General features: G+C 41.5%; 1 protein-coding gene across 1 annotated transcript in view; it reads right to left on the minus strand.

Moving 5' to 3' along the window:
* Nucleotides 1-25,957, minus strand: part of TWF2 (twinfilin actin binding protein 2) — a 110,305-nt gene that overhangs the window by 53,920 nt on the left and 30,428 nt on the right. Inside the window, exon 2 of the mRNA XM_060239969.1 lies at nt 17,707-17,784. Coding sequence (XP_060095952.1) covers nt 17,707-17,784 — 78 coding nt within the window. The remainder of the gene's footprint in view (nt 1-17,706; nt 17,785-25,957) is intronic.

Raw genomic sequence — 25,957 nt, forward strand, 5'->3', positions numbered from 1 at the left:
TGTTCTACAACTCCTGAACCAAATGAACCTCCAGTTCAGGAAATCAAACCAACCATGAACCAACACGAACCACTGGTTCAGGAAATCAGAAGAACTACAAACCAACACAAACCGCCATTTTCCTGGTTCATGCCCATCTCTGGCGTTAATGCAACATTGGTAGTTGGCAATTGTCCATATTTTATGTCACAGGGAGTAGGCAAGCTGTTATCACTTAAGCTGCACCTTTTGCCAGAGGCTGAGCACATTTCAGAGAGCTCTGAGAGAGAGCGGATAAGAAGTGCTATAAGGGTGAGGTTTGGCTTTCTAAACAGTTGGGGAAGCTGCTGAGAATTTCTGAGTTTGTGTGACTGTGTGATTGTTGAAAATTCTGAGTTTGTGGTTGCTGGGGAACTGTTGTTTGTTTGGTTTGAGTGGGCTGAAGGTGATTGTTGTTGATTGATTAGGAGTGATTGTGTTCCTGGGGAAGACTGAGACCCCACCTTCTTTGCATTATTAAGCTGCACCTTTTGCCAGAGGTGCGAGCTAAAGGGCTCTTGGCCTGTGGCTCTTAGCCTGCAGGCTAAGGACCAGGAACCCAGATCCCAATTTTTTTTGTGTTCCCAATAAGGTAAGTAGACCCTCCAGAAGAAGAGCCACATAAAAAAACAGGGTTTAAAAGGGGACTGTATATTCTAAAAAAAAGCTATCATGAAGGTAGAATGCCAGCAGGGGGGTGGGGGCTTTCCATTCCAGTGTTTTGCACTGAGAGTCACATGTATGATTATCTGCCCACAGGACAGAAGTCTTGGGTGTGTGCTCGATGCAAGGAGCTCCTGGTCCTCAGGGAACAAGTTCGTACCCTTAAGGCCAAGGTGACTGACCTGGAGAAGCAGAGACAGTCAGTTAGGCACTTGGAGAAGACTCTCGGGGACATATTAGATGAGCCCCACTCTGAACATGGCAGCCCCGTTGCTGCAAGGGAGCATGAGGATCGAGAGGGAACAGGGCACTGTGCTGAGGACAAGGGGAATGTGCCCTCAGAAGGGACCTCTTCTTCAGTTGGTAAGCGGGTATCCTTTTGTGCCAAGGAACCATCCCTGGGCAGGGAGAGAGGGGGGCTCTTGGTAGATGGTGATTCGATCCTTAGGCAAGTAGACAGCTGGGTGGCAAAACCGCGTACTGACCGTAAGGTGACTTGCCTGTCTGGTGCGAAGGTAGCGGACATTATGCGTGTTGTAGATAGGCTGATAGTACTGGGGAGGAGCCAGTGGTCATGGTGCATTACAACCATGTGCATGTTGGTACCAATGATGTGGGAAAATGCAGTCGTGAGGTCCTGAAGGAAAAATTTAGGCTGCTAGGCAGGAGACTTAAGGCCAGGACCTTCTCAGAAGTGCTACCTGTTCCATGTGCAGGGCTGGAGAGATAGGCACAAATTAGAAGTCTAGATGTGGGGATGAGACGATGGTGTAGGGAGGAAGGGTTTAAGTTTGTTAGGCATTGGGATGCTTTCTGGAACAATCGGGAGCTGTACAAAAGAGACAGTCTCCACTTGTCCCCAGATGGAACCAGGCTGCTGGCGATTAAAATCAAAAAGGTGGCAGAGCAGTTTTTAAACTAAATCTTGGAGGAAAGCCGACAGGAGATGAAATGTCTCTGGTTCGGGAGGACTCATCTCAAAGAGACGAAGGGTTAGCTGTTACTTTTCTGCCAGGTAATGGATCAGAATTGTCCACTGAGATGGTGACAAGTAGTATGGCCTGTCTGCCAAAGTCTCGAGGAAGGTTGTGGGCCTAACTTGCCTAGGAAATTATAGATGTTTGTATGCTAGCAGTGTTCAAAGTAAAATTTAGTGTCATGGAATGTTTAGTGCTGGGGGAAAACATAGACATTGTGGGAATTTCAGAAACTTGGTAGAATGAGGAGAATCAGTGGGGCACGGTGATTCCTGGATATAAGTTATATCGGAAGGACAGGGAGGGAAGGGTTGGAGGCGGGGTGGCTCTGTATGTCAGAGAGGGTATACAACAACAACAACAAAATTTTATTTATATCCTGCCCTCCCCGCCGGAGCAGGCTCAGGGCGGCTAACAATACAATTCAAGTTTAACTATACAAATAGATAAAATTACATTTAAACAACATGAACATTTAATTAAAAATCTGCTTAAGTTTTAAAATTAGATTAAATTAAATTAAATTAGTAAAAGTGCTAATGCTATGTTTGCTTTTATGATGGCGGTTTCTTTAGCAATTTCCATTTTCATCAGCGAAAGCCAGTCGGAAGAGGAAGGTCTTGCAGGCCCTGTGGAACTGTTCGAGGTCCCGCAGGGCCCGCATTTCCTCTGGAAGTTGGTTCCATAGGCTCGGAGCTATAGAGGAGAAGGCCCGGTTACAGGTACATTGCAGCTTCACCTCTCTCGGTCCGGGAATAGTCAACAAGTTTTTCCCGGCTGACCTCAGTCTAGTAAGACTAAAGTCACAGAATTAGATTCCCTTCTAGAAATGCTTTGGGTTGAAATAGAGGGCCCCAAAAGGAAATTTAACTATGGGAGTTTGTTATTGCCCACCAAATCAAAAGATAGAGGAAGATTATAATATAATGGAAGGATTAAAGATAGTGGCTAAACGTAAAAACTGTGTCATGATAGGTGGTTTTAATTACCCGCAAATTGATTGGGTCAATATGTGTTCAGGTTGAGAGAAAGAGATTGCATTTCTAGATGCCCTCAATGACTGTGCTATGGAGCAAATGGTCACAGAACCTACGAGGGGTGGGGCGATCCTGGATTTGGTCCAAGACTTGGTGAGAGATGTAAAAGTGTTTGCACCGCTTGGGAGCAGTGACCATAATGTTATTGATTTCACCATTTGTATAAATAGGGAGTTACCCCAAAAGACCAGCACAACCACGTTTAACTTTAAAAGGGGTAAATTCTCTGAGATGAGGAGGCATGTGAAGAGGAAACTGAAAGGAAAGGTAAATACAGTCAAAACCCTTGGGGAAGCTTGGAGGCTATTTAAACTACAATCCTAGAAGCTCAGATAAAATATATACCACAAGTTAGGAAAGGCACAAACAGGTATAAGAAAAGGCCTGCACGGCTAACAAACAAAGTAATGGAAGCTGTAAAAGGTAAGAAGGATTCCTTTAAGCAGTGGAAAGCTAGTCCAAGTGAGATTAATAAAAGGGAACACGGGCTGTGGCAAATCAAATGCAAGACTATGATCAGGCAACCAAAAAGGGACTATGAGGAGCATATTGCAAAAAAACATGACCAACAATAAAAAATTTCTTCAAATATATTAGAAGCAGGAAACCAGCCAGGGAGGCAGTGGGGCCCCCTTGGATGACCATGGGGTAAAAGGATTACTGAAGGAGGATAGGGAGATGGCTGAGAAGCCGAATGCATTTTTTGCCTCCGTCTTTGCTGTGGAAGATGAGAAGTGTTTGCCCGCTCCAGAACCACTAATTTTGGAAGGAGTGTTGAAAGACCTGAGTCAGTTTGAGGTGACAAGAGATGAGGTCCTACAACTGATTGACGAATTAAAAACTAATAAGTCACCAGGTCCGGATAGCATACATCCAAGAGTTCTGAAAGAACTCTAATTTGAACTTGTGCATCTCCTGACAAAAATATGTACTTTCATTGAAATCTGCCTCCGTTCCTGAGGACTGGAAGGTAGCAAATGTCACCCCCATCTTTAAAAAGGGTTCCAAAGGGGGGTGTTGCACCGAAGCAAACAAGATGGACGCCTAGAGTAAAAACTCTTCCCTAAAACCAACACTGATCCGCTAAAAAAGTATTCTCAACATCCATAAATGGATAAAAAGATCACTGGGACTGAAAAATCACTGTCTGGAGCAGGTGCAGGTAAAAAATCGCGAAGTGGCCAAGTTTGTAGATGACAACAAACTGTTCAGGGTGGTGAGAGACTGACCAAGAGAGAGATCTTGGGGTCGTGACAGATAACTCACTGAAAATGTCAAGACAGTGTGTGGTTGCAATAAAAAAGGCCAATGCCATGCTGGAAATTATTAGGAAGGGAATTGAAAACAAATTAGCCAGTATCATAATGCCCCTGTATAAATCGACAGTGCGGTCTCATTTGGAATACTGTGTACAATTCTGGTCACCGCACCTCAAAAAGAATATTATAGCATTGGAAAAAGTCCAGAAAAGGGCAACTAGAATGATTAAAAGTTTGGAACACTTTCCCTATGAAGAAACGTTGATTGCGGGGTAACATGATAGAAGTTTACAAGATTGTGCATGGGATGGAGAAAGTAGAGAAAGAAGTACTTTTCTCCCTTTCTCACAATACAAGAACTCATGGGCATTCAATGAAATTGCTGAGCAATCGGGTTAAAACAGATAAAAGGAAGTACTTCTTCATCCAAAGGGTGATTAACATGTGGAATTCACTGCCACAGGAGGTGGTGGTGGCTACAAGCATAGCCAGCTTCAAGAGGGGATTGGATAAAAATATGGAGCTGAGGTCCATCACTGGCTATTAGCCACAGTATATTACTGGAACTGTCTGGGGCAGTGATGCTCTGTATTCTTGGTGTTTTTTGGGGGGGGGAGTGGAAGGGCTTCTAGACCCACTTGTGAACCTCCTGATGGCACTTGGGGTTGGGGGTTTTTTGGCCACTGTGTGACACAGAGTGCTGGACTGGATGGGCCATTGGCCTGATCCAACATGGCTTCTCTTATGTTCTTATCCTCTGAACTTTAAACTAGGAGACTTTTGTTTTTAACCTGTGTTTTGTCATGTTCACCTACTTCTTTTACATCATGGCTGGAACTATATAACGGTTAGAACACAATACAACTAAACAAACTAAAAAAGTATGAGCCAAAATTGTTGTCAGCTTCATACAAATGCACCCCCTCCCCTTTTTGAGCCAGTCGGGTGTAGTGGTCAAGTGCGCTGACTCTTATCTTGGAGAACCGGGTTTGATCACCTACTCTTCTGCAAGCAACTGCCGGAGTGACCTTGGATCAGTTATAACTCTGTCAGAGCTGTTCTCTCAAGAGCAGTTTCTGTCAGAGGTCTCTCAGCCCCACCTACTTCACAGGATATCTGCTATAGGGAGGGGAATGGAAAAGAAACCGTAAACCGCTTTGAGACTCCAAGTGAGGGGTGGGGTATAACTCCAATCTTTTCTCTTCTTATTCTCTTTTGTAGAAAGATTACTAGTTAGAAATTAATTCCAGTTGTCTTTGAGGTATGGATACATATGCACAGGATAATCTGAGTTAGCGTCCCCTCCTCACATACAACCAAATGGGAATTCTCAGCCTCTGTGTGAAAAGGAAGGAGGCACATTAGTGAGTCTGGCAAAAATGTGATTCAGGCACACACCAGCTTAAAACCAGTTAAAACTAAAGTGCACCAAAAAAGAAATCTCTTCTCTTAAGAACTACAGCCTTATCCTCTTTTTAAAAAATGAAGCTATATAACTCCTATATCTGGAAGACTGTACTTTCTGCTCTTGGGATCCCATTTCTTGAATATGTCTCTACAGGAGCCATTCGAGAAATCCTTATGGGGAAAACCAAAGTATCTGAACTGGACCCTGAAGAATATGCCTGGGCTTGAACAAATGCATATTTTTGAGAGCAAAAGGAAGATCCTTACAAGAAAAAGCTTGAAAGAACTGTTTTCAATGAGTGGAAACGCCCTAATTCTTAAGAAACTAAAAGTAAAGGAAACAGCAGATCACAAATCAGTTCACTTAGCTGTTCTGATTTCACTGATAAACTATTGCCAATGTCAACATATGGTTTTTTAAATGGAAGCTGCAGCTTTAAATCTATTCCCCTTCAGTGGGGTTAGCAATTTTCTATTAGCATTTGAGGCCATCAGGGAAAGGATGTTAAGTCTTCCTGCAAAGGAATCGCTTATTTATGCAAACAAGATCATTACTCATTCTTAACTGTCCCTACTTGTATTCACATTATGTTTTATTGTGGGTTTGTGTGTGTGTGTTTAGTTTTTTGGACTATTCAGGAATGGTAGAACAAACAATTCAAAATAAAGGAATACTGTTTGGCTACCTTGTTTGGATTGTCCACTAATCAAGCATTCCTTATGACTTGCCACTATTAGCACATTCTCAATATTTTAAGAATTCTTCAAGCACATCTGTGCCCCTTTTCATTTTAGGTCTGGCCATAAAGCAAGCTGTTTGCTGTTATGCAGTGGAGAGAAAATCTTTACTTCCTCTGTAGACTCTGGGTGTGGAGAGAAACTAAAGCGCTGAAACCAGTGTAGAAACCACAGCACTGCAAAGCCAGATTTGCTGACTGCTTGATTGCTTCTGCACCCCTAATCCACAAGCAAAGGAGCAAATGTTGGTGCAAATAAGGATAAAGAACATGTTGTAAATGATCAGATATTTGCGGGGGGGGGACAAAAACATCCTGCAGCTTAATAGCTCCCCCATATGCTGAACCAACCTACCTACCTTACCTAACGTCCTTCCACTTCTCTAACACCTGAGCTTTAACAGCCACTACCCAGAGTGATGTTTTTCTGGCCAGATGGCTTGACTTTCACAGTTAGGCCTGAGACTTATCTCCTGGTATTTAATACTGAGCTATCGGTCACTCTGAGATCACACTGTAATTTAAATACAAATATTGGCTCAATTCCCCCCTCCCCACCCCACTGTTCCCACACTTTTTACACTTCTTTATTTCCTTTGGCCCTGAAGAAAGCAGGGCTGATCAAAGATTAGATCAATCTGGATCAAAGTCCTGTACCTGCTCTCACTTGGAATACACACAAGCCTCTGTGACTCATTTTACCCTACAGCTGTAAAAGAATGCATTTATCCCTTTGGCTCCTCAGCCCCTTTCAACCTGCAGAAATGCTTTGTTACTGTACTTAAAGTTGCCATGGACACAGTCTGGCCTTGTGGCTTGAAGATAATTAAGAGAAATTAAATTTTAAAAGCACAAAGATTAGAAATACCATTATGTTGTTTCTGTACTACAAAAGAATGGTGGGGGGAGTGGGACCAGACAATCCAGTCATAAAGTCTCTATAAGGAAAAGACTACAACTAAATAGCAAGCACCTCCACTGGCTTATATCTCTGTATGCATGCTGCATGTCTCTTCCATTCACAGGACATTTAATGCAGACTGTAGCCCAAGTGCATCTACTATTTTACAATCGTAGGCACCATTCATGCCCTCCACCTGATGCTACTGAAAAATGGAAAGGGCAGGTTACATGTCTGCTTACATTTGCAGAGTTCATACTAATATCCTGCACAAAAATATTGGGTCAATCAGCCTTAGGCTGCCACCAACAGAACTGTACATGTTGGAACCCTGAATCAAGTGACCTACAAAGCTCACCAGAAGTTCACCTTCAGCATGTTTGCCAGTGGAAGAAAAATCATAATGGAGGAAATTGAGATGGTCAGAAACATGCCCTATACCTTCAGAGATGGTCATTCTCATTAAAAGATTAGTCAAAGAGTAACAAATTCATATTTGGGAGCAACAGTAGTGGAAAAGTTTATAGAGAACAAGTAAGACTGTGCAGAGGAAGTACATGAGTCAGCATCAGGGCTTTTTTTCTGGGGGAATGGAGTTCTGGGACCTCTTCATGGAAATATTTAAAAGTTCATGAGGGACACTCACATGTTTCGTCTTCATTTCCCTCTTGAGAGTTCTGGCACCTCTTTTTCCCAAAAAAAAAAAAGAGCCCAAGTAAGCATTAACTTGCCTTCCTCTTGCAAGCTACTGGTGATAAGCTTCAACAAGTAAAGAAAACCTGTTCCACTGCTAGGCTGAGAGAGAGACCATTGTTAGCAAGTTGAATGCTCTGAAACAGCATACCACCCTTTCTAGTGTGAGCAAAAGTACAATGAGTAGAGGTGACTGACCTCCTCCAAGCAGTAAAATCCTTCTGTCTTCCCTGAGACAGTACAGTAATTTTGTACTGAAAGAATGCAGTACATAACACTTCTGGCACTGGACAATCCAGGCTCTTCTGATATCAGGAAAAGTGGGAAATCATTATTATAATATTACAGCAAACTGTGGGCCAAGGTATCTGGGTCTAATTTGTTCAGTAGCACTTTTAGACTTTACTATCAGTGCAAAATACACAGGAATGAAATGTTTAAAATAATATAATAATTAAGCAAAGGCCTTTGTGACTAGCATATTACATTCATTTTGTAATATCTGCATTGACTTCCAATTTGTTTATAGTGACATGGAGCTGTCATAAAATTGGACCCCCTAGTCTAATCTTTTTGAAACTTGGGTAGTGTTTTGAGGAGAGGCTTTGGATACTATGCTGTAGTTTTAGTGCCTCTACCTCACAAAATAGCTCCTCTGGAGCCCCAGATACCCATGGATCAATTCTCCATTATACCCTATTGGAATTGGTCTCCATAGGGAACAAGGGAGTGCCCAGCAGACATTTCCCTCCCCCCCACCCGGTTTCTGATAACCCTGAAGTGGTGGGAGGGCCTCCAAACTGGGGGATCCCCTGCTCCCAACTGGGGATTATGCAAACCAAAAGAGAATCACAGGGGAGAGTGACGTATGTTAAAACCGTGTCTTTAAATGTTTGCATTTATGTCCTTCTGGTGCACTTAGCATGGATGTTTTGTACATCAGAGTATGTTTATTGAATATATTTTGTATATGAGAGTGTTTTGATATATTATTAATATTCCATTCTTTGTTTAAGAATTTCAAGGCTGGTTGAAAACTTTAGGGTTTTCTCCTATCACCCAACTGGGGATTGGCAACTTTACTTTAAGAACAAGATCCTAGTACAGATATCTGGGGATCTCACTGCTTACTTCTTTCCATTATGAAAACTGTCTGTGTACCCCTATTTAGCTATCATATTTCTATCCTGCTTTTCCCTTAAGGAGCTCAAGCTGGCATCAGTCTTTGAAGAATGGTCACATCAATCTCAATTTTCAAAACAAGCCTGAAGCCAAATTGAAAGGCATCCCAATCAATATTATCATCCAAGAATCTCTTGAGCTGTGATGCCATTACAAGCACAAACGCCTTGTGTTCAGCTAGTTATTGAGGTCACCCGCATCAAGTTAGGGCTTCTTTTAGAATGCATTAATTTATTTACTTTATTTGTATCCTCCATTTCTCCCCAGTGGGGACCCAAAGCGGCTTACATTGTTCTCTTCTCCTCCATTTTATCCTTACAACAACCCTGTGAAGTAGGTTAGACAGCAAGTGTGTAACTGGCCGAAGGTCACCCAGCAAACTACCATAGCAGAGTGGTGACTGGAACCTGGGTTTTCCAGATCCTAGTCCAACACTTTAACCACTAAACCACGTTGACTGTTATCATGGCCTCCTTCAAAGCTGTGGGATCAACCCATTCCTCAATGAGGCATTAACAGCATCAGACAGAGTTACAATACAAATGGTTGGAGTTGTTATGCAGAGGCCATAATAAATGAGCTGGAATCTGTGGCATATTCAGCAACCCAGTCCACACCTTATATCTAACAAGACCTCACTAAATAACTCTAAAAAAGTTGCTCTTTCATCTCTCTCTACATGCAATAATACAGGCCGATTTTACAGATGTTGCACGGATTTCTTATTATTTACTTATTCAAGGATCTTGTTATGTCCTCAAGCCGGGTAAACTGAATCATGCACAGACACACATACAAAGAAGAGGTGTACAATCAGCCCACTCACTCAACGAAGTCAAGAAAAACAATGTTAAGTCAAATTTTGAGTCTAGTGGCACCTTTGAGGCAACAAAAGTTTATTCAATGTATGAGTTTTATTCAGATACCATTAACAACATTAAGGCCCTGTTCACACAGCGTGTTGAGTCCGCGTTAAACTGACCCGGTTCTGTTCCAAATATCTTTGTTCCAGATATTATCGATCAGACTGCCATACTGCAATTCAAATCACGCCACGGTGAAACCGTCTTCTGCCATCCATATGACGGCACCATGCAGTTTTTTCCCACTTTTATGTGCATTGTGTGCACATGCACACATGCGCATAGGTTAAAACATTGTGTGGTTATGCAGTTGTGTGCATATCGCTAAGTAGTAAAAAAAAAAAATGGCAACCGTAAACTAGATGTCCGAGGCTCCTTTTGCTCTGGGACAGCCTTCAGACATCTGGAAGTTAGTCGAGAACTATCCAGATGGGGAAACTACGAGGTGAAACCGGAGAACTCAAACACCGCAAAGGAGCAGGTAACAAAATACTCCAGTTCCGAGAAGGATTGGGGGTGGGGGGGAGCTACTATGAGTTAATACCGGCAGATGTTATATGAACATATGAAGCTGCCATACTGAATCAGATCCTTGGTCCATCAAAGTCAGTATTGTCTACTCAGACTGGCAGCGGCTCTCCAGGGTCTCAAGCTGAGGTTTTTCACACCTATTTGCCTGAGCCCTTTTTAGTTGGAGATGCCGGGGATTGAACCTGGGACCTTCTGCTTACCAAGCAGATGCTCTACCACTGAGCACTGATCACTGTCTGATCAGCCACTTTTAATTCGGTATGAAACAGCAGCGACAACTGATTATACTGTGCGTCTGAACAGCCCCTAAGAGTTATTATTTATTTCAGTTATACCCACTTTTCTCTCCAATGGGACCCCAAAGTGATTATATCTGTCTTCTCTCCTTGTTTACTAACATTTTACACTGCATTCTTCTGAAAATCTAGATAACATCTCCCAAGGTCACATTAACTCCAAACAGATATACAACAAAAGTCTGGCAAGTACACAAATAAAAGAAAGTAAGACATTCCAAGCAAGTTCTTAAAATGGAAACTTGTGTTCTTGGCATGCGAAAGATGTCAGTCAATGTGATTCACAGGTTACCCCTCTCACAGGGGCTCCATAATAACATGGTGTGTCCACTCCAACAATCTTGTTTGGTGCAGGAAGTCACACACACACACAATGGAAGAGGGAGAGATTGTGAATATATTTTCAAATATATGCCTTGTTCTTGGCAAGACAAATTACTAGGATTAAATACATCTTAATTTTTTCTTCAGTAGGGTAAACTGTCAAATGATTTGAATGCACAACAAAATGGCAAATGAGATTCATTGTAAATCCAGGGTGATAAATAATGGAATGAAAACTGCTAACTTCATATAAGCACTAATAGTATACTCTGGGTGTGACCACCAAGGATAAAAAGAGATCCTGGGGCTATAAATAAAAAGTTCACTAAAATGTTAACCCAATGTGTGAATTAGGGTTACATTGAATTAGGGTCAGGTATTATTAGAAAAGTGAATGAAAATAAGACAAATATAATAAATTATGTTATACAAGTCTATGTTTTGTAGATTCTACAATTTTGTTACCCTACCTCTCAACTCTACTCCAATGAGCTATACATGGAAAAGGTACAGAAAAGACAAACTAAAATGAATGCTTTTCCTGTGAGGAAGTACTAAGAACTTTGAGGGGGGGGGTAATCTTAACCAAAAAATAACTAAAGGGAAAGGCATTATAGAAGCCTATATAATTATGAACAAGCTGAAGAAAATGTGTGAAAAGATATTTCTTTTGCCCTCTCTCTTTTAAGACAGATTTCAACATGGACAGAAGATGGCTACAACTGCTACAACTGGTGGGGTGTTCCCCACAAGCAGTTTCATCTATTTAAACCTCAGACATCACTCCTGCCAGGACTATCAAATAAGGTGATATAACTTTAAAACCTGAAGATGGTCAACAAAATACTGTTTTAGATCAGCAATTTTTACCTCTCCAGAATTACTTGACAAACTAGCAAGTAGGAAGGGAAAGCTGTGGCAGCACAACCCTGTTCATGAAATCAAGCTTGCTCTAAAGAGCAATGAAGCCACATGCAGCCATAAATCCCTGGATAGTGTCCTACAGCAATAATTCTCAAATGGATTGTCTAGTCTACACTGGAAAATCCAGTTGTGAACTAGTATTATTATAACATAATGACAGTGCAATATCCAACAATGTGTGGATGCAGTCTTGGTGGAGTTTGGGACCTGTTTGCTATTTCTATTTTCAACCCCAATTTTAACAAAAATAGCTCTCTTTTTGCTGGACCTACAAAGATGGGAAGCAACCATCCAGCTGAGAAAATGCAATAGAAAGATCAGCTGTACCATGTACACCACTAATACTATCCAGTTGATGCTTCTGACTTAGGTGTGGCCACTTAGTACACACCTATAGGGTTTTTTATGGGTTACATTTATATCTTATTTTTCTTAGAACATAAATAGTACTCTACTGGATCAACTACGGAACCATCCAGTCCAGCATCCTGTTTCACATAATGGCCAACCAGTTGCATTGGAGGGTCAAACAAGCATAACACAGAAGCTGAGGCTCTCCCCTGCTGTTGCCCCCATTGTCACCCATGACACAGGCAAACGCAATCTCATCAGATCTCAGAAGCAAAGCAGGGCTGACCCTGGCAAGTACTTGGATGGGAGACCTCCAAGGAATACCAGCAGTCAGGAGGGCAGAGGTAGGCTATATCAAGCCACTTCTCTGAATGCCCTTCATGCCCCAGTAGGGCTTTTAAGAAGTCAACATAACTTCTACGCACAAAAAAAAAATTAAAAAATTGCACACAAGAATAAACAATTTTCTCAGGGAATAAATATAGAGAGAATAGAATGAAAGATGCTGGATTTAGTATATGAGGCAGATGGGATAAATGTACACTGAAGCAAGAATGCGAAGAGAAGAAGAAGAATTGCAGATTTATACCCTGCCCCTGGGGTCTGCCCAGGTTCAAGACTGAAATTTCCAGTCAAAACGGATGGGGTAAGCAGGTGGCATAAAAGGCAGAGGTCTTTTACTTGAAACCCTGGCAAATCACCATCAGCCAGAGTAGACATCACTGACCTGGATAGATCAAAGTTCTGATGCAGTATAAAGGCCACTTTGTGTCATACAGCCAAAGTTCCTGAAAGCAATAACATTGGGAACTGGCCCTGCCAAACAGCAATAACTAAACAGGGGTAGATTTCTGTGGTGTTCACTAAACATCCAACTGCTCACTTATATTTATATTTAAAATCTGTGTTGACATAAATATTTTAAAATTACTCTTGAAATGGATATATGGTAGTCCTTATAACAACAAAGAGCCCTGTGGCACAGAGTGTTAAAGCTGCAGCACTGCAGTCCTAAGCTCTGCTCACGACCTGAGTTCGATCCCCGGTGGAAGCTACGTTTTCAGGTAGCCGGCTCGAGGTTGACTCAGCCTTCCATCCTTCTGAGGTCGGTAAAATGAGTATCAAGCTTGCTGGGGAGAAAGCATAGATGACTGGGGATGGCAAAAGTCTGCCGTGAAAATGTTGTGAAAGCAACGTCACCCCAGAGTCAGAAATGACTGGCGCTTGCACAAGGGACCTTTCCTTTCCTATAACAACATGGTTATATGGTATTCCTTCTAATAACAGAGGTAGGTGATGAAAATTCAGTTTGAGTTTTAGGAAGATTATACCACAGATCAAACTGCCCTTTAACCCAAGTTGTAGAAGGAAATAATAACTTTTTTCAATTACAGCACTAGAAGGCTGAAAACATGCCAGGGGTCTAAAAATTTATAAAAGGTTTCTAACCTGGCAGCCATCAATACCTCATTCCATACAAACAATTCTATTTGAGTCCATCTTTTGTTACTGGTACATATGTGCTACAGGGCTACCTTAAGAAGAGTTGCACCTAGGTTTGCCAGCCTCCCACCAGGGATGGGCGACCCCTTTGCTCCCAGCTCCCACTGCCTGCCGCCACCACCACAGTAGCTGCAAAATTAACATTTTTAAAAACGCCATCAGAGATTGTGTGATGTCATTTCTGGGTGATTCCTAGAGAGGGCTGACATCACTAATGATTCTTCCTGGAAGTGACATCACCTAATGTCCCCACCCACCCCAGTATCCTGCTGGTTGCCTTGCCTAGCAACTCTAGTTGCACCTCTTTTAAACTTTTTGACCTCAAGAACCTCAGAAGGGCATAATTCTGCTCAGGATTAAACACCTACTGACTTCCATTGTGTTGAATATTCTGTGAGGAAACAGACATTTTGAAAGCTTTGGTGGTGGAATGTACCATCAAGGAATTTCCTTTTGAAATTCTGTCTGAGACAGTGATGCTCTGTATTCTTGGCGCTTGGAGGGGGCAACAGTGGGAGGGCTTCTAGTGTCCTGGCCCCACTGATTGACCTCTTGATGGCGCCTGGTTTTTTTGGCCACTTTGTGACACAGAGTGTTGGACTGGATGAGCCATTGGCCTGATCCAACATGGCTTCTCTTATGTTCTTATGCTCTTAGTACTGCTACTCTTAGGTCAGCAACTGTTCATTAATCAGTCAATTTATTCTTTGCATCCCCCTGGATGGAACTGAGACCTAGGTTTCCCCAGTGCTGCTATCTCCACACCTACTACCCCTTTCTGCATATCACATCTAATCAAGCCTGCTACTGTCATTCATCTGCTATTGCCATTTGACATATGAAATCACCTTTATAAAGTTTGTATCTCTAGTACATTTTATGAGATACATGGCTTGGCCCAACAAAGTGACATTTATGGCAGATCCATCCCTTTCAGAGTTCAACACCTCTGTCATAGGGTTTTCAAGGCAAAAGATGTTCAGAGATGGTTTGCTATTGTCTGCCTCAGCATCACAGCCCTGGTATTCCTTGGAGGTTTCCACTCGAATACTAGTCAGGGTCAACCCTGCTTAACTTCTGAGATCTGACAAGATCCAGCTAGCCTAGACTATCCAGGTCAGGGCTGCTTTGCATATTGCATTTTAGAGTTCACCTGTAACACTTTTAATGCACATTAGATCATTTAAGATTGCTCTAGCCAACAGTGTCCAAAGCCACAAGTTCCTATCATTAGAAACAGCTACATCAAAACAAAAAGCATTAAAAGGCTTATGTGGCTTAAGCAACGAGTCAAAAATTGTATCAAACTAGGAGACAGGGGCCCAGGAATGGGAAAGGAGCAAGCAATGTTAAAGAAGAAGGCTTTAACTAACAATGTTGTTTGTAGGAAACTATCTGCCTTCTCAAGTAGGCTGCAGAAAAGATTTTTACCTGTATCAAACTATTTTGAATTAAAAATTTGTTATCAAAAACAACACAAAAGGTTATATTGCAGAAAACACTAATATGAAAACAATGTTAACATAAAACAAGTGGAAGGTATTAGATGAATTCCGATAATGAGACTTGCTTCCTACTTCCTTCTTCTCTAAGATATACTACTCAGAACAAAGACTTCCAAATCAGGATTAAACTGCAGTTTGGAATCTTAGTTTACAGGCAACAGAACAAACAAGGGTTTATCATTCCATTCCATTCAGGAGCCATGACACACTGTGGTTTGTTGACAACTAAGAAGCATTCAACTTCTGAGTCTCACATGAGAGGAAGAGGGGGAAGAACACATGAGAATGAGGACTTGTAAGTCCTGTTTCTGTGAAGTCAGACCATGGAATGATATCACATCTGTGTGTTTCTATAAGGAGCATTCGGAAGTGAACATCTCTCTCACTAGAGACAGAACACAGATTCATGAATGACATCACTGAATAGGCCTAAATTCTTCTCAAAGACAGGCACAAAGCCTTGAGGCAGTTCCAGCTTAAAAGATGCCTTGCCTAAAGTCAATGAAACTTTAACTCCTTCAGCAACTTCTAATGCTGTAACTGTAGCTTTTTAGCTTCTGTAGCAGTTCCATTCAATCTGAGGCTACAAATTACCTCACAGTTTGGGGCCATAAACTAATCAAAATTATTCAATGAGATTTTTTACTGTCAACCTCTCCTCTTCTAAAAGTGCAGAATCTCTAAAAGCACAGTTCCTGGTCTATCCTTTGCCCCACACAACTATTGTGATACACATGGTGTCTCTAGTGCTACCTCTTTACCAAATATAGTAGATTAAAGGAATCAAGAGTTAATTTCCTTTTATGTAGCTTCCCCATAGGTCTTCCAGTTTTCCAGTAAGACATCACAAAGATAAAAATACCCCATTCAGTAATGACTGGATATGCTTCCTTACATTCATAGAAATGTATTTACTAGTTCTAAATAGTCAAATACTGAATCAGCTACTCTGGAAGGTATATCTGGATTCAACTGAGTCATCTTATAAGACATAAGGATCACCATAGCAGCTTAGGAATCACGTACAGATAGTGACCTGTTTGGAAAATTCTGTTCACAAAAGCACTTTCAGACTTTATAAAACCTTCCCAAAGTCACATTTAAATGAAGCAGATGCTCCAATTTTTTTTATTAACCACAAGACTAAACTATAGCGCAAACTCAGGAAGGCTGGGAGACTTTTAAAATCAATAGTTTAGGTATACAATGATATGTTCACAGTAATATAGATTTTCATGGGCCACACAATTAATGTAAATGATCTGGAAATCCAGAAGTTTGGACAATGAGTTTCCACTGTATACAGAACTAAACTTCTTACTTGGAAAACCCTGAACTAGTTCCTATTCAAAAATGAAATTCCTCAGTCCTGTAACCATCATGGAAATAATGAAGATAAGGAGATGAAAATAGGAGAGTTGAGATAGAAATGACATTCTGTCACAAAGTAACTGAAACAGGAATGTTAACTGGTCTCTAAAGCACAGGCTTAGTTCTCATTGAGAACTGGTTAACCTTTCTGTAGGCTGTGTCACTCTGAACTTCACATGGTAGGCTCACATGACTGAATGCTCTTTGATACAAAAACTTAGAGCACTTTTACCCTGACTTCAATTGTAGTCCCTCCAAAGTGTTTACATTTAGTAAAGAATCGGATCAGTTTCTTGGTTGTATTTCCAAAAGACACAGCATGTAAAGGTGCAAGAAATTTTGAGCTTTTGTAAACTGAGAAAGCCCTGAGATTTGGTTAAAGAAATCAGTGCTTTCTAGATGGGTTAATCCAGAGACAGTCTACAAACCATGTTAAGATGAATCATACAGAGGCGAAGGGAAAGTAGGGGCAATCCACAATCATCAGTCCCTTCCACTGACAGATTGCTGAATCCAGTTCATTGACAGTACCCAATTTCAGAACATTTGCACAGAGTTTCTTAGTGGAATACTGTCAGATATCTGCCATGTTACAGTAGCCATGCAATGCAATACCATTTAAGTCATTACTAGATCACTAGGAAATAGGTTTCATCTCTTAAATAGTATTACCAGCCTCTTAAGTGCCAGAATTATTGTTACAAGGCACTTTGTTCTGCTCCCCAGGTCAATGTTTGACAGCTTTTAATAATTTGTCTTCTGTACAGTAAGTAGTCTTCACCACCTCATTAGAAGACAGTGACCAATCTTAGGCTACAGAGAGAGTTTGCAAACCAGTGAACAGTGAACCCCACGTATTGCTCCACAAATACCAATGAGGAGAGCTAATCAATATATGTTTCTCAAAGAAACTGAACTGGGAAGAAAAACCAAATAAGAATACAAGTTTCTGCTTAAAGTTACAGCCAGGCTGATTCCATTCCTGGCACCAAGTTCTGTGTTCTAAGTAGATGCATCTCAGTAGCTTCCACTGGAGTTTTTCTCTGGTAGCTCCAAGATGACAATTGTTTTCCATTCCCAAGTTTACTATTATGACTAGATGAGGCACAGCAGTGATGTACAGAGCAAACTGACACAAAGAAACCCTAGATTAACAAGACTTACCATCTTCAATGATTATTTTGATGAGGCGGACTGAACCATTCCGGGCCTTGGCAAAAAAATCCTTTAATTCTGTAGTGGCTAGAAGAATCAGAAACATGATGATCAGATTTGAAAGGCAATTCAAAATATTGTCCTGCTTTTCAATATAACCAGAGAAAGAAAATGAGAGCCAACAGAAAAAAAATAAGACAGATGAAAACTTTAAAAAGTAAAGTGAAGGACACCAGATTTCTCTTGTTTTGATCCAAACGGTATAGGGGAATACTGAATCTGACAGAGGTGTCAGAGTTAAATACTGGCTGGAAGCGCATGTGATCCAGGGAACTTGATACTTGAGTTGGGAGAACATAATATCCCAAATTTAGCAGATAGTTTGGCTGGCACAGACAGGGCAGGCTCGGATGACAGTTTATGAAGTATACAGTGTATCCTGATGTATACACAGTGTAGGGAGAGGGATGCTGGGAAGGGTAATGATAATGATGGGCAGGAGCCACTCTGTTTTTGCTCTTGCTGTGGTTGTTTTGCTTTAGACCAGAAGCATGTGATCTCCCACCAGCAGGTTGCCAAGCAAAGGAGTAGCCAAATGCTCCTAGGAACTGGAATAGCAGCTCTGCCCTAGCTTTTGCCCTCTGCTTGTCCTATTCTGACCCTTCAAAGATAAACTCCTACGAACTCATGAGAATGGCAACCGACTGAGCTCTTGGTGAGGCTGCACATACTGGCAAATGAAAACTTCTTGGCTGCGTGCTAGTCAGTGGTTTCCCCCTATGTGTTGACTGAACATGATTGATTTCATGTTTTCATTCCTTTTACCGAATATGGCAGAAGCAACTCTAGGTAATTCAGTTAGCAGGAATTACATGTTTACATTCTTTTCACAGCATAATCAGAACAACTGTCAGTAAATGAGATAACAGGAATTACAGGCTTAAAAGACATAATTTAGGTTCACTTTGTAATTAGAATAATTGCAGTAATCAATATATGTCAATAAAGTGACCTTGGATACCCCATCGGATTCCTAGACCTGAGGCATTCTGGCTTCATGCTGGCCCCTTCTGAACTATGGTTTGCAAACTGGAAGAAAGATTTGTGAGGGCTTCTTTCACCCCTCTTCAGCATAAATTCTCCTTACATATCCTAACCAGAAAAGTTAATGTTAAGCATGCATGTAGATAGTACAGAAGCAATGCTAAATCATGGTTAAGACTGAAAGGGAAAATCTGTGCAGAAGGAGAGAGTATATTTATTTAAAGCTCCTAATTTGCACACCATGGTGTGTTCATGCACTACTGCATTTGTTACCATGACAGTGACTAACGTTTGGAAGATCAGTATGGGAAACTGAACCCCACTGGCCCTATTAGACCTTTCAGCTGTGAGACCGTTTTGTAACCAGGCAGCTGTTCAGGGGGGACTACACAGCAACGTTTGACCTTAATCCTGCAACTTCTCATTTTTATTGCATTTATCTGTGGTTGACAACTATAGTGGGCTGAAGCAATCAGAAGCTCAATCCAAACAAAACAGAAGTAGTGATAGTGGGCATCCTCAACTATTTGGGGAATACCTTTTACTGGGGTGGCTTATCTACACCTGATCATTTGATTTCACAGCCTGCTCTGGATGCATCTTCCAGTTATAATGGCAGCCCAGCCAGGAAAGCTTTTCATTTAACTTCACATGACAAGAAGGGTACAAACCCTTCAACCTGAGGAAGACTGAACAGTTATACCTAAACTACAGGACAGGTAATAATAAATGTAAGGCTCTTCCTAAAAATATCTCTGAGCAATCAGCATCAAAGTGGCTGGAATGTCTCTTAATGATAGCATCTGATTGCACTCCAGCTCCATGATCTAAAGTTCTATTGCTTCCTCTGAGGTGTTAATTCAGCTTATCAGTGCTTCTCACCCCCCACCCCCAGTGAAACTCTGAAGCTCTAAGTCACAAGCAAATCAGTGTGCTGTTTTTATGTTCCATGTTTTTCTGCTGGGCTGGGTTTTTAATGCCCAATTTTAATAAATATCTTCTAGTGGTTTGTTTTTATTTTGTAACAGCCTCTGGCTTGTTCCTAAAGAGGCAACAAAAATATTCTAAATAAAAATTAAGTAAGAAAAATTAAATGCCCTTAAATTTTCTTAAGAGGCCGCAATTTTCTCTGATCACCTTCTCTAGCTGCAGCCCGCCCAGTTTTATTCCTGGAAGTCAGTATGTCATGCATATGTACAGCCCTGGGTCTATTGGGGGTGAGGCTTGTGCTGTCTCACACAAAGGTTTTGTGTCCCCCCCGCCCCCCGAGAAAGTGGGAAGAGTAACCTGACAGTTTGGTGTAGTGGTTAAGCATATGGAGCACTGGTTATGATTCCCCACTCCTCCACATGTAGTTGCTGGTGTGACCTTGGGTCAATCATAACTCAGAGCTGTTCTGCTCAAGAGCAGTTCTGGGAGAGCTTTCTCAGCTCCACCTACTTCACCTACTTCAAAGGGTGTCTGTTGTGGGGAGGGGAAAGGAAAGAAGATTATAAACTGCTTTAAGACTCCTTTGGGTAGCGAAGGGCAGGATATAAATCCAATCTCCTTCTCCTCCTCTTCTTCTAGTAATACTGCATTCATTCACCTCCCATAGCCATAAATACTCTGTTCATTCACAGATCTTCCCCTTAGTTTGCAGAGCACAGACATATTTTCATAGGATTGTGGGACACTAATATTTTCTTTCTGGTTTAGGTGTTTCTTTTACCGTTATTTATTTATAAATTTTTAGAAAAATTAATTTATTTCTGTTATTTAATTAGAAAATTTCTATACTGACTTTCTAGACTTCCTGCCCAAGGCAGTTTGCAAACTAAAACTTAATTTAAAAAAAAACATAAAAAGTTGTTAATTAAAATCCAACATTAAAAACCTGGCCAGAGCACAAAACAACATAAAACTCGGAACAGCTCAAAATGAGTCTTAAACATTTCTCAGACTAAAAGCAAACAATGTTAGAACCTGGATAAAAAAGAAAGGTTTTGGCCTGGTATCAAGAAAGGCAGGTGGCAGGCAAACCTCAACGGGAATTCCAAAGGCAAGGTGTCAGCACTGAAAATACTCTGTTGCTGGTTGCTACTTGCCTCACCTCTACAGGTGGAAGCAGACATCAGGGCTCATGAGGAAGCTCTTAGAAGAAGAAGGTTTTGTTTTATACCTTGCCCTTCATTATCTGAAGGAGTCTTGGTGTGGTTTACGATCACCTTCCCTTCCTCTCTCTACAGCAGATACCCTTTGAGGTAGGTGGACCTGAGTGACAGAACTATGACTGACCAAGGTCACCCAGCCGGCTTTATGTGGAAGAGTGGGTAAACTCAGTTCTATATATTAGAGTGCACTGCTCTTAACCACTATACCAAACTTAGTTGGTGGGCTGGACAGCGTGGAAAGAGGTGGTCCTTCTCCAGCTCCAAACTGCTTAGGGCCTTAAAGGTAAGAACCAGCACTCTGAATTATATCCAGAACCAAATGGGGAGCCACTGCAGATCCTTCAGCATAGGGTTATACGACCACTATATCCCACCCCAGTCACATTCTGGATCAGCTGAAGCTTCCAGACAATGTTTAAAGGCAGCCTGACATACAGTATGCTATGGTAATCTAACCTGCATATAATCAGTGCATGGATGACCACGGCCAGATAATGCTTTGATGAAGGGCTTTAGCTGGCACATCAGCTGAAGCTAATAAAAGGCACTAATCTGTAACAGAGGAGACCTGAGCCTCCGTCCATAGGTCAGGATCCAGCAGAACCCCCAAGCTATGAATCTGCTCCTTCAGAGGGTGCATAACCTTTTCCAGGACAAGTTGATCTTTAGTCCTCAAGCCTCTTTGGAGTGAACCCACAGCATCTCATTCTGGTCTTATCTGTGCTTCAGTTTACTGGACCTCTTCCATTCCATGGCCTTCTCTAGACATCTGTTCAGGCCCACCCATCACAGAAGTTAAACAGAAACAGAGTTGGGTGTTATCTGCATATTGATGGCATCTTCACTATAAGTCCCCTGATGATCTGGGAGACAAGATGGCTCCATCCCTGTGGTTCCCCATGGCATAATGCTGCAGGTCTGAGCAGCAATCTCCCAGTACCACCTTCGGGAACTGGCCAGCCAAGTAAGAGCAGAACCACCAAAACACCATACCCTCTACTCCTAACCAAGCCAGCCTCTCCCGAAAGATACCATACTCAGTGGTACTTACAGCCACTCAAACTCCCAGAAGAATTAACAAGGACACACTTCCTCTACTGACAAAGATTAACAGTCAAATCAATTAAGGCTGCTTTTATTCCAAACCCAGTCCTGAGCCCAGAGTGAAATGGGTCTAGTTATTAGAAAGGGGAGGGTCTGTAGCTCAGTGGTACAGTGTCTGCTTTGCATGCAGATCCAATCTGTAGCGCCTCCAGCTGAAAGGATCAGGGTGTACATGATGGGAAAGGCATCTGCTGGAGACTGCAGAGCTGCCATCAGTCAGAGCAGCCATTACTGACTTTGATAGACCAAAGGTCTGACTCGGCATGAGGCAGTTTCATATGTTCATGTGTACCCCACTTTATAAAGCAACTTAACACAATTGCTCTACAGCCAAAGGTTGGAAATAGTACCTCAAGGAATAACTGCAGGAATAAGATAATCAATTTATCTCTAGTATGTTTGTAGATTTTTAAACGTTCTCATTTCTAAGCAAGACGCAGTCTATTTTGCAAAATATCCACTGGTTTAACAGGGATTAATTATTTGGTTCTTATAGAACTGAGCTTGAGCTGCCAGTGCTCATTACAAACCTCCTTTGTAATCTGGAGGGTTTAATCAGACTTAGTAACAGAGCACCTTTGTGAGAAAGGTTCAGCAGACAATGCCATCTCAAAAGGTGGAGAGTGAATGCTCCACCGATATCCATTTAAGTTGCTTGACAAAGGAAAGTCGTCACAATTCTATCTGCTAGCAATGCGTAGCTTTGAAAGGCTGCCGGAGCCACTGCTCAGCTCTGCTTGGGTTCATCAGTCCCTACTGCCACCAGAGGCCGTATCTGTGTCACAGGACATCAAACTCCTGGGTTGTAGCCTGGATGTCTCACACGAAAAATTATTTCATACCAAGACTCGCCTTCACATTCCTAGAGTACTCATGTGCATTAAAAATTCCCCTCTCACAATAAATTGTCAATTTGTATGTACTTATTTACACTGGGTTAGATCCAAGGTTTCCCATCTGCCAAATGAGGAGTTTTCCACTGTTGGAAAATTGGATCTATTCCACCGCTTCCAGCACGCAGGAACATGTAAACTGTTTGGAATTTTTTAGGAACCAAACAAGAGAAGGGAGGTCAATTATGGGAGTGAAAGAGTCAGAGAACTAGGTGCAGATGAAAACCATTTTACATACAGAATTTGGATCATAATTAATGCCTGTGAAGTTTAAGGTATTGTCCTTTTCTATAATATTTTTATAATCCAGTGCAGTGTCATTGATCACAGTGTTTTAGTGCATTACTCTCTATTTGATTACACCACTCTCCATCTGTAATCCTTTTTTATTGCACTGTTGACTGTATTATACTGCTCTGATTCCATTGCTTTGAACTGCATAAAGCAGCTTCAGTCTCACTAAGAATGGAGGGCAATAAATGCAGCTAAATAAAGTCCTTATTTGGGGGGGGGGTTCCTCAATATCTATTCCCAACAACAGAACTAGTGAAGTATTACATTATGTGACAATCTCTTCCAGCCTCTAGCAGCTTCAAGTGCAAAGACATCCTAAGCATGAGGATAAAAGGCACAAACTTTAATAAAATTTACACCAAGAAAAGCAGGCATCTATGTAAATTATCAATTTTAAGTATATTTACATGTTTTTCTATTATTTTTCATAATTCATGATACTGACCTATCCACAAGCACCAAGATCCACAAACTATCTGCACAGCTATAAGCTACTGCTTCATTCCTTCTTCTCTCTGTTAGTGGCAACAATTCTGGTCTCAGTTGTGGGGGGCTACAAAGCAGTTTTCAAATATTAACCATGAAATTCCTTTTGGAATTATTTTGCCTCACTAAGGCAGAAAATCTCTTTTGTCTATTTCTCTTTACTGATATCTGTCAAAGAAAAATTGTTGTCGTCTAGGTACCGAAGAAGTCTTACTATTGAACATGTGGCTTTCCCTCATACAACAAGAAAAAGAGAAACAATAGGATTTCCTGCTGTGACAGCTTCTGTGCACAGTATAGCTTCTTGACTCTTCCTATGAATAGCAGAAGTGAAATATGTTAGAGAACCTATATCCGAGTAGGCAGCCATGTTGGTATGAAGCAGAAGAGCAAATTTTGAGGCATCTTTACAACCAACAAAGTTTTCAAAGATTTCAGGTTTTTATGGCTGGTAACATCATTAGGGTTTATAGAATCTTTCGGGATCAAGTGCCGTGTTCTACTGGAGAAAGTTTTCCTTCCAGACGTTTCGTTCTCAGCTGCGGAGAACATCCTCAGTGGCGTTGCAGCCGGAGCAGGCGCTCAGACCTTCTTGGCTGCTGTGCATTGAGTAGGGCCTTCTCATTGGCAAGATTCGATGTTATGCCATCAGCAGTTTTATATGGTAGATATCACAACATATCCTATGCGGCCAGACTGTGTCCGTGTAAGTCTGGATCTATTGAAACTATTTCACATATTCTTCTGTACTGTCCCTTTTATGTAAGTATTCGTTGTCGATTTCTGGATCCTATTCTTCTAAATAAGATGGGTCTGGCTGATCCAGAGAAGGTGCAGTTTCTTTTGAAGGATGTTACTCCTGACATAACCGTGAATACTGCCTTATTCCTGTACTGGGCCAAAAAGACTCGTCAAGACAAGGAACAGTCGTGTTGTTTCATTTAACTGTGATCTTATGTAATTGTGCTCTAATCCTGAGGTTCAGTATTTTAACCTATTCTCTGTTTCTCAACCCATTGTTCTCCTTAACCTGTTTTTATATGCCATTAAAGGTTGATTGATTGATTGATTGATTGATTGATTGATTGATTGAGCCAAGAAGGTCTGAGCACCTGCTCCGGCTGCAACGCCACTGAGGATGTTCTCCGCAGCTGAGAACGAAACGTCTGGAAGGAAAACTTTCTCCAGTAGAACACGGCACTTGATCCCGAAGATTCTACAAACCCTAACAACAAAGTTTTATTCAAGATATATGTTTTCGTGTGCAGACACACTTCCTCAGATACATAGAAATGGAAGTTCACATTTCATATATATATGTCTCTATAAAGTTTCACCTATGTATCTGACAAAGTGTGCATGCATGTGAAAGAAACTCATACCTTTTGTTGATCTTAAAGGTGCCATTGGACTTGAAATTTGTTTTTGAGAACCTATGTTTGGGAGGATTATTTGGCATAATTTTGACATATCTCAAATTTCACTTTTTCTCACTGCAGAAACTGGATGGAGGAATGATTATAGATTATGCCTAACATGCCCAAGCAACCAAATGAACCTATATGATGATGATAATGAATTTAGCCCTATACTGTGAATCTCAAGAGCAGTCACAATCTCCTTTACCTTCCCCCCTCCCCACAACAGACACCCTGTGAGGTAGGTGGGGCTGAGAGAGCTTTGGCAGAAGCTGCCTTTTCAAGAACAACTCCTACAAAAAGCTATGGCTGACCCAAGGCCATTCCAGCAGGTGCAAGTGGAGGAGAGGGGAATCAAACCCAGTTTTCCCAGACACGATTCCGCACACTTAACCATTACACCAAATGGGCTCTCTATGAGAGAGGGAGGGATACCCATAACATAACTATCAAAACATAACTGTATGACTGCAAGGATGTCGACAAATTGCTTGAAGGAAGGCATCCTACTCATGCTTGGCTTGCTGAGCCCAGTTTATAATGTCTACCTGATGGAAACTGCCAGGCTGAGTCCATGGATGCTCTTTATAAGGATGTGGTAAGCCAACAGCCTTGAAGAAGGAAGTTGCGAAGCTCTGCCTGAAGAAGCCCTCCCTAGACCCAAATGAATAACCACCAACAGATGGAAAATATCGCCTTTCTCAGCAAGATGCCCAAACAAGCTTATTTAGAGGAGATGGATTATCCATTTCAATCTGGTTTCTGACCTGGTTTTGCAACTGAAAGATGCTATGAATGACTGATCGCTGGGGTAGCAATAGGAGGAGTGTGACACTACTGACACTCCTGGACTTCTCAGTGGCTTTTG

This window comes from Heteronotia binoei, chromosome 5, assembly GCF_032191835.1.
Source record: "Heteronotia binoei isolate CCM8104 ecotype False Entrance Well chromosome 5, APGP_CSIRO_Hbin_v1, whole genome shotgun sequence".
Lineage (NCBI taxonomy): Eukaryota > Metazoa > Chordata > Lepidosauria > Squamata > Gekkonidae > Heteronotia > Heteronotia binoei.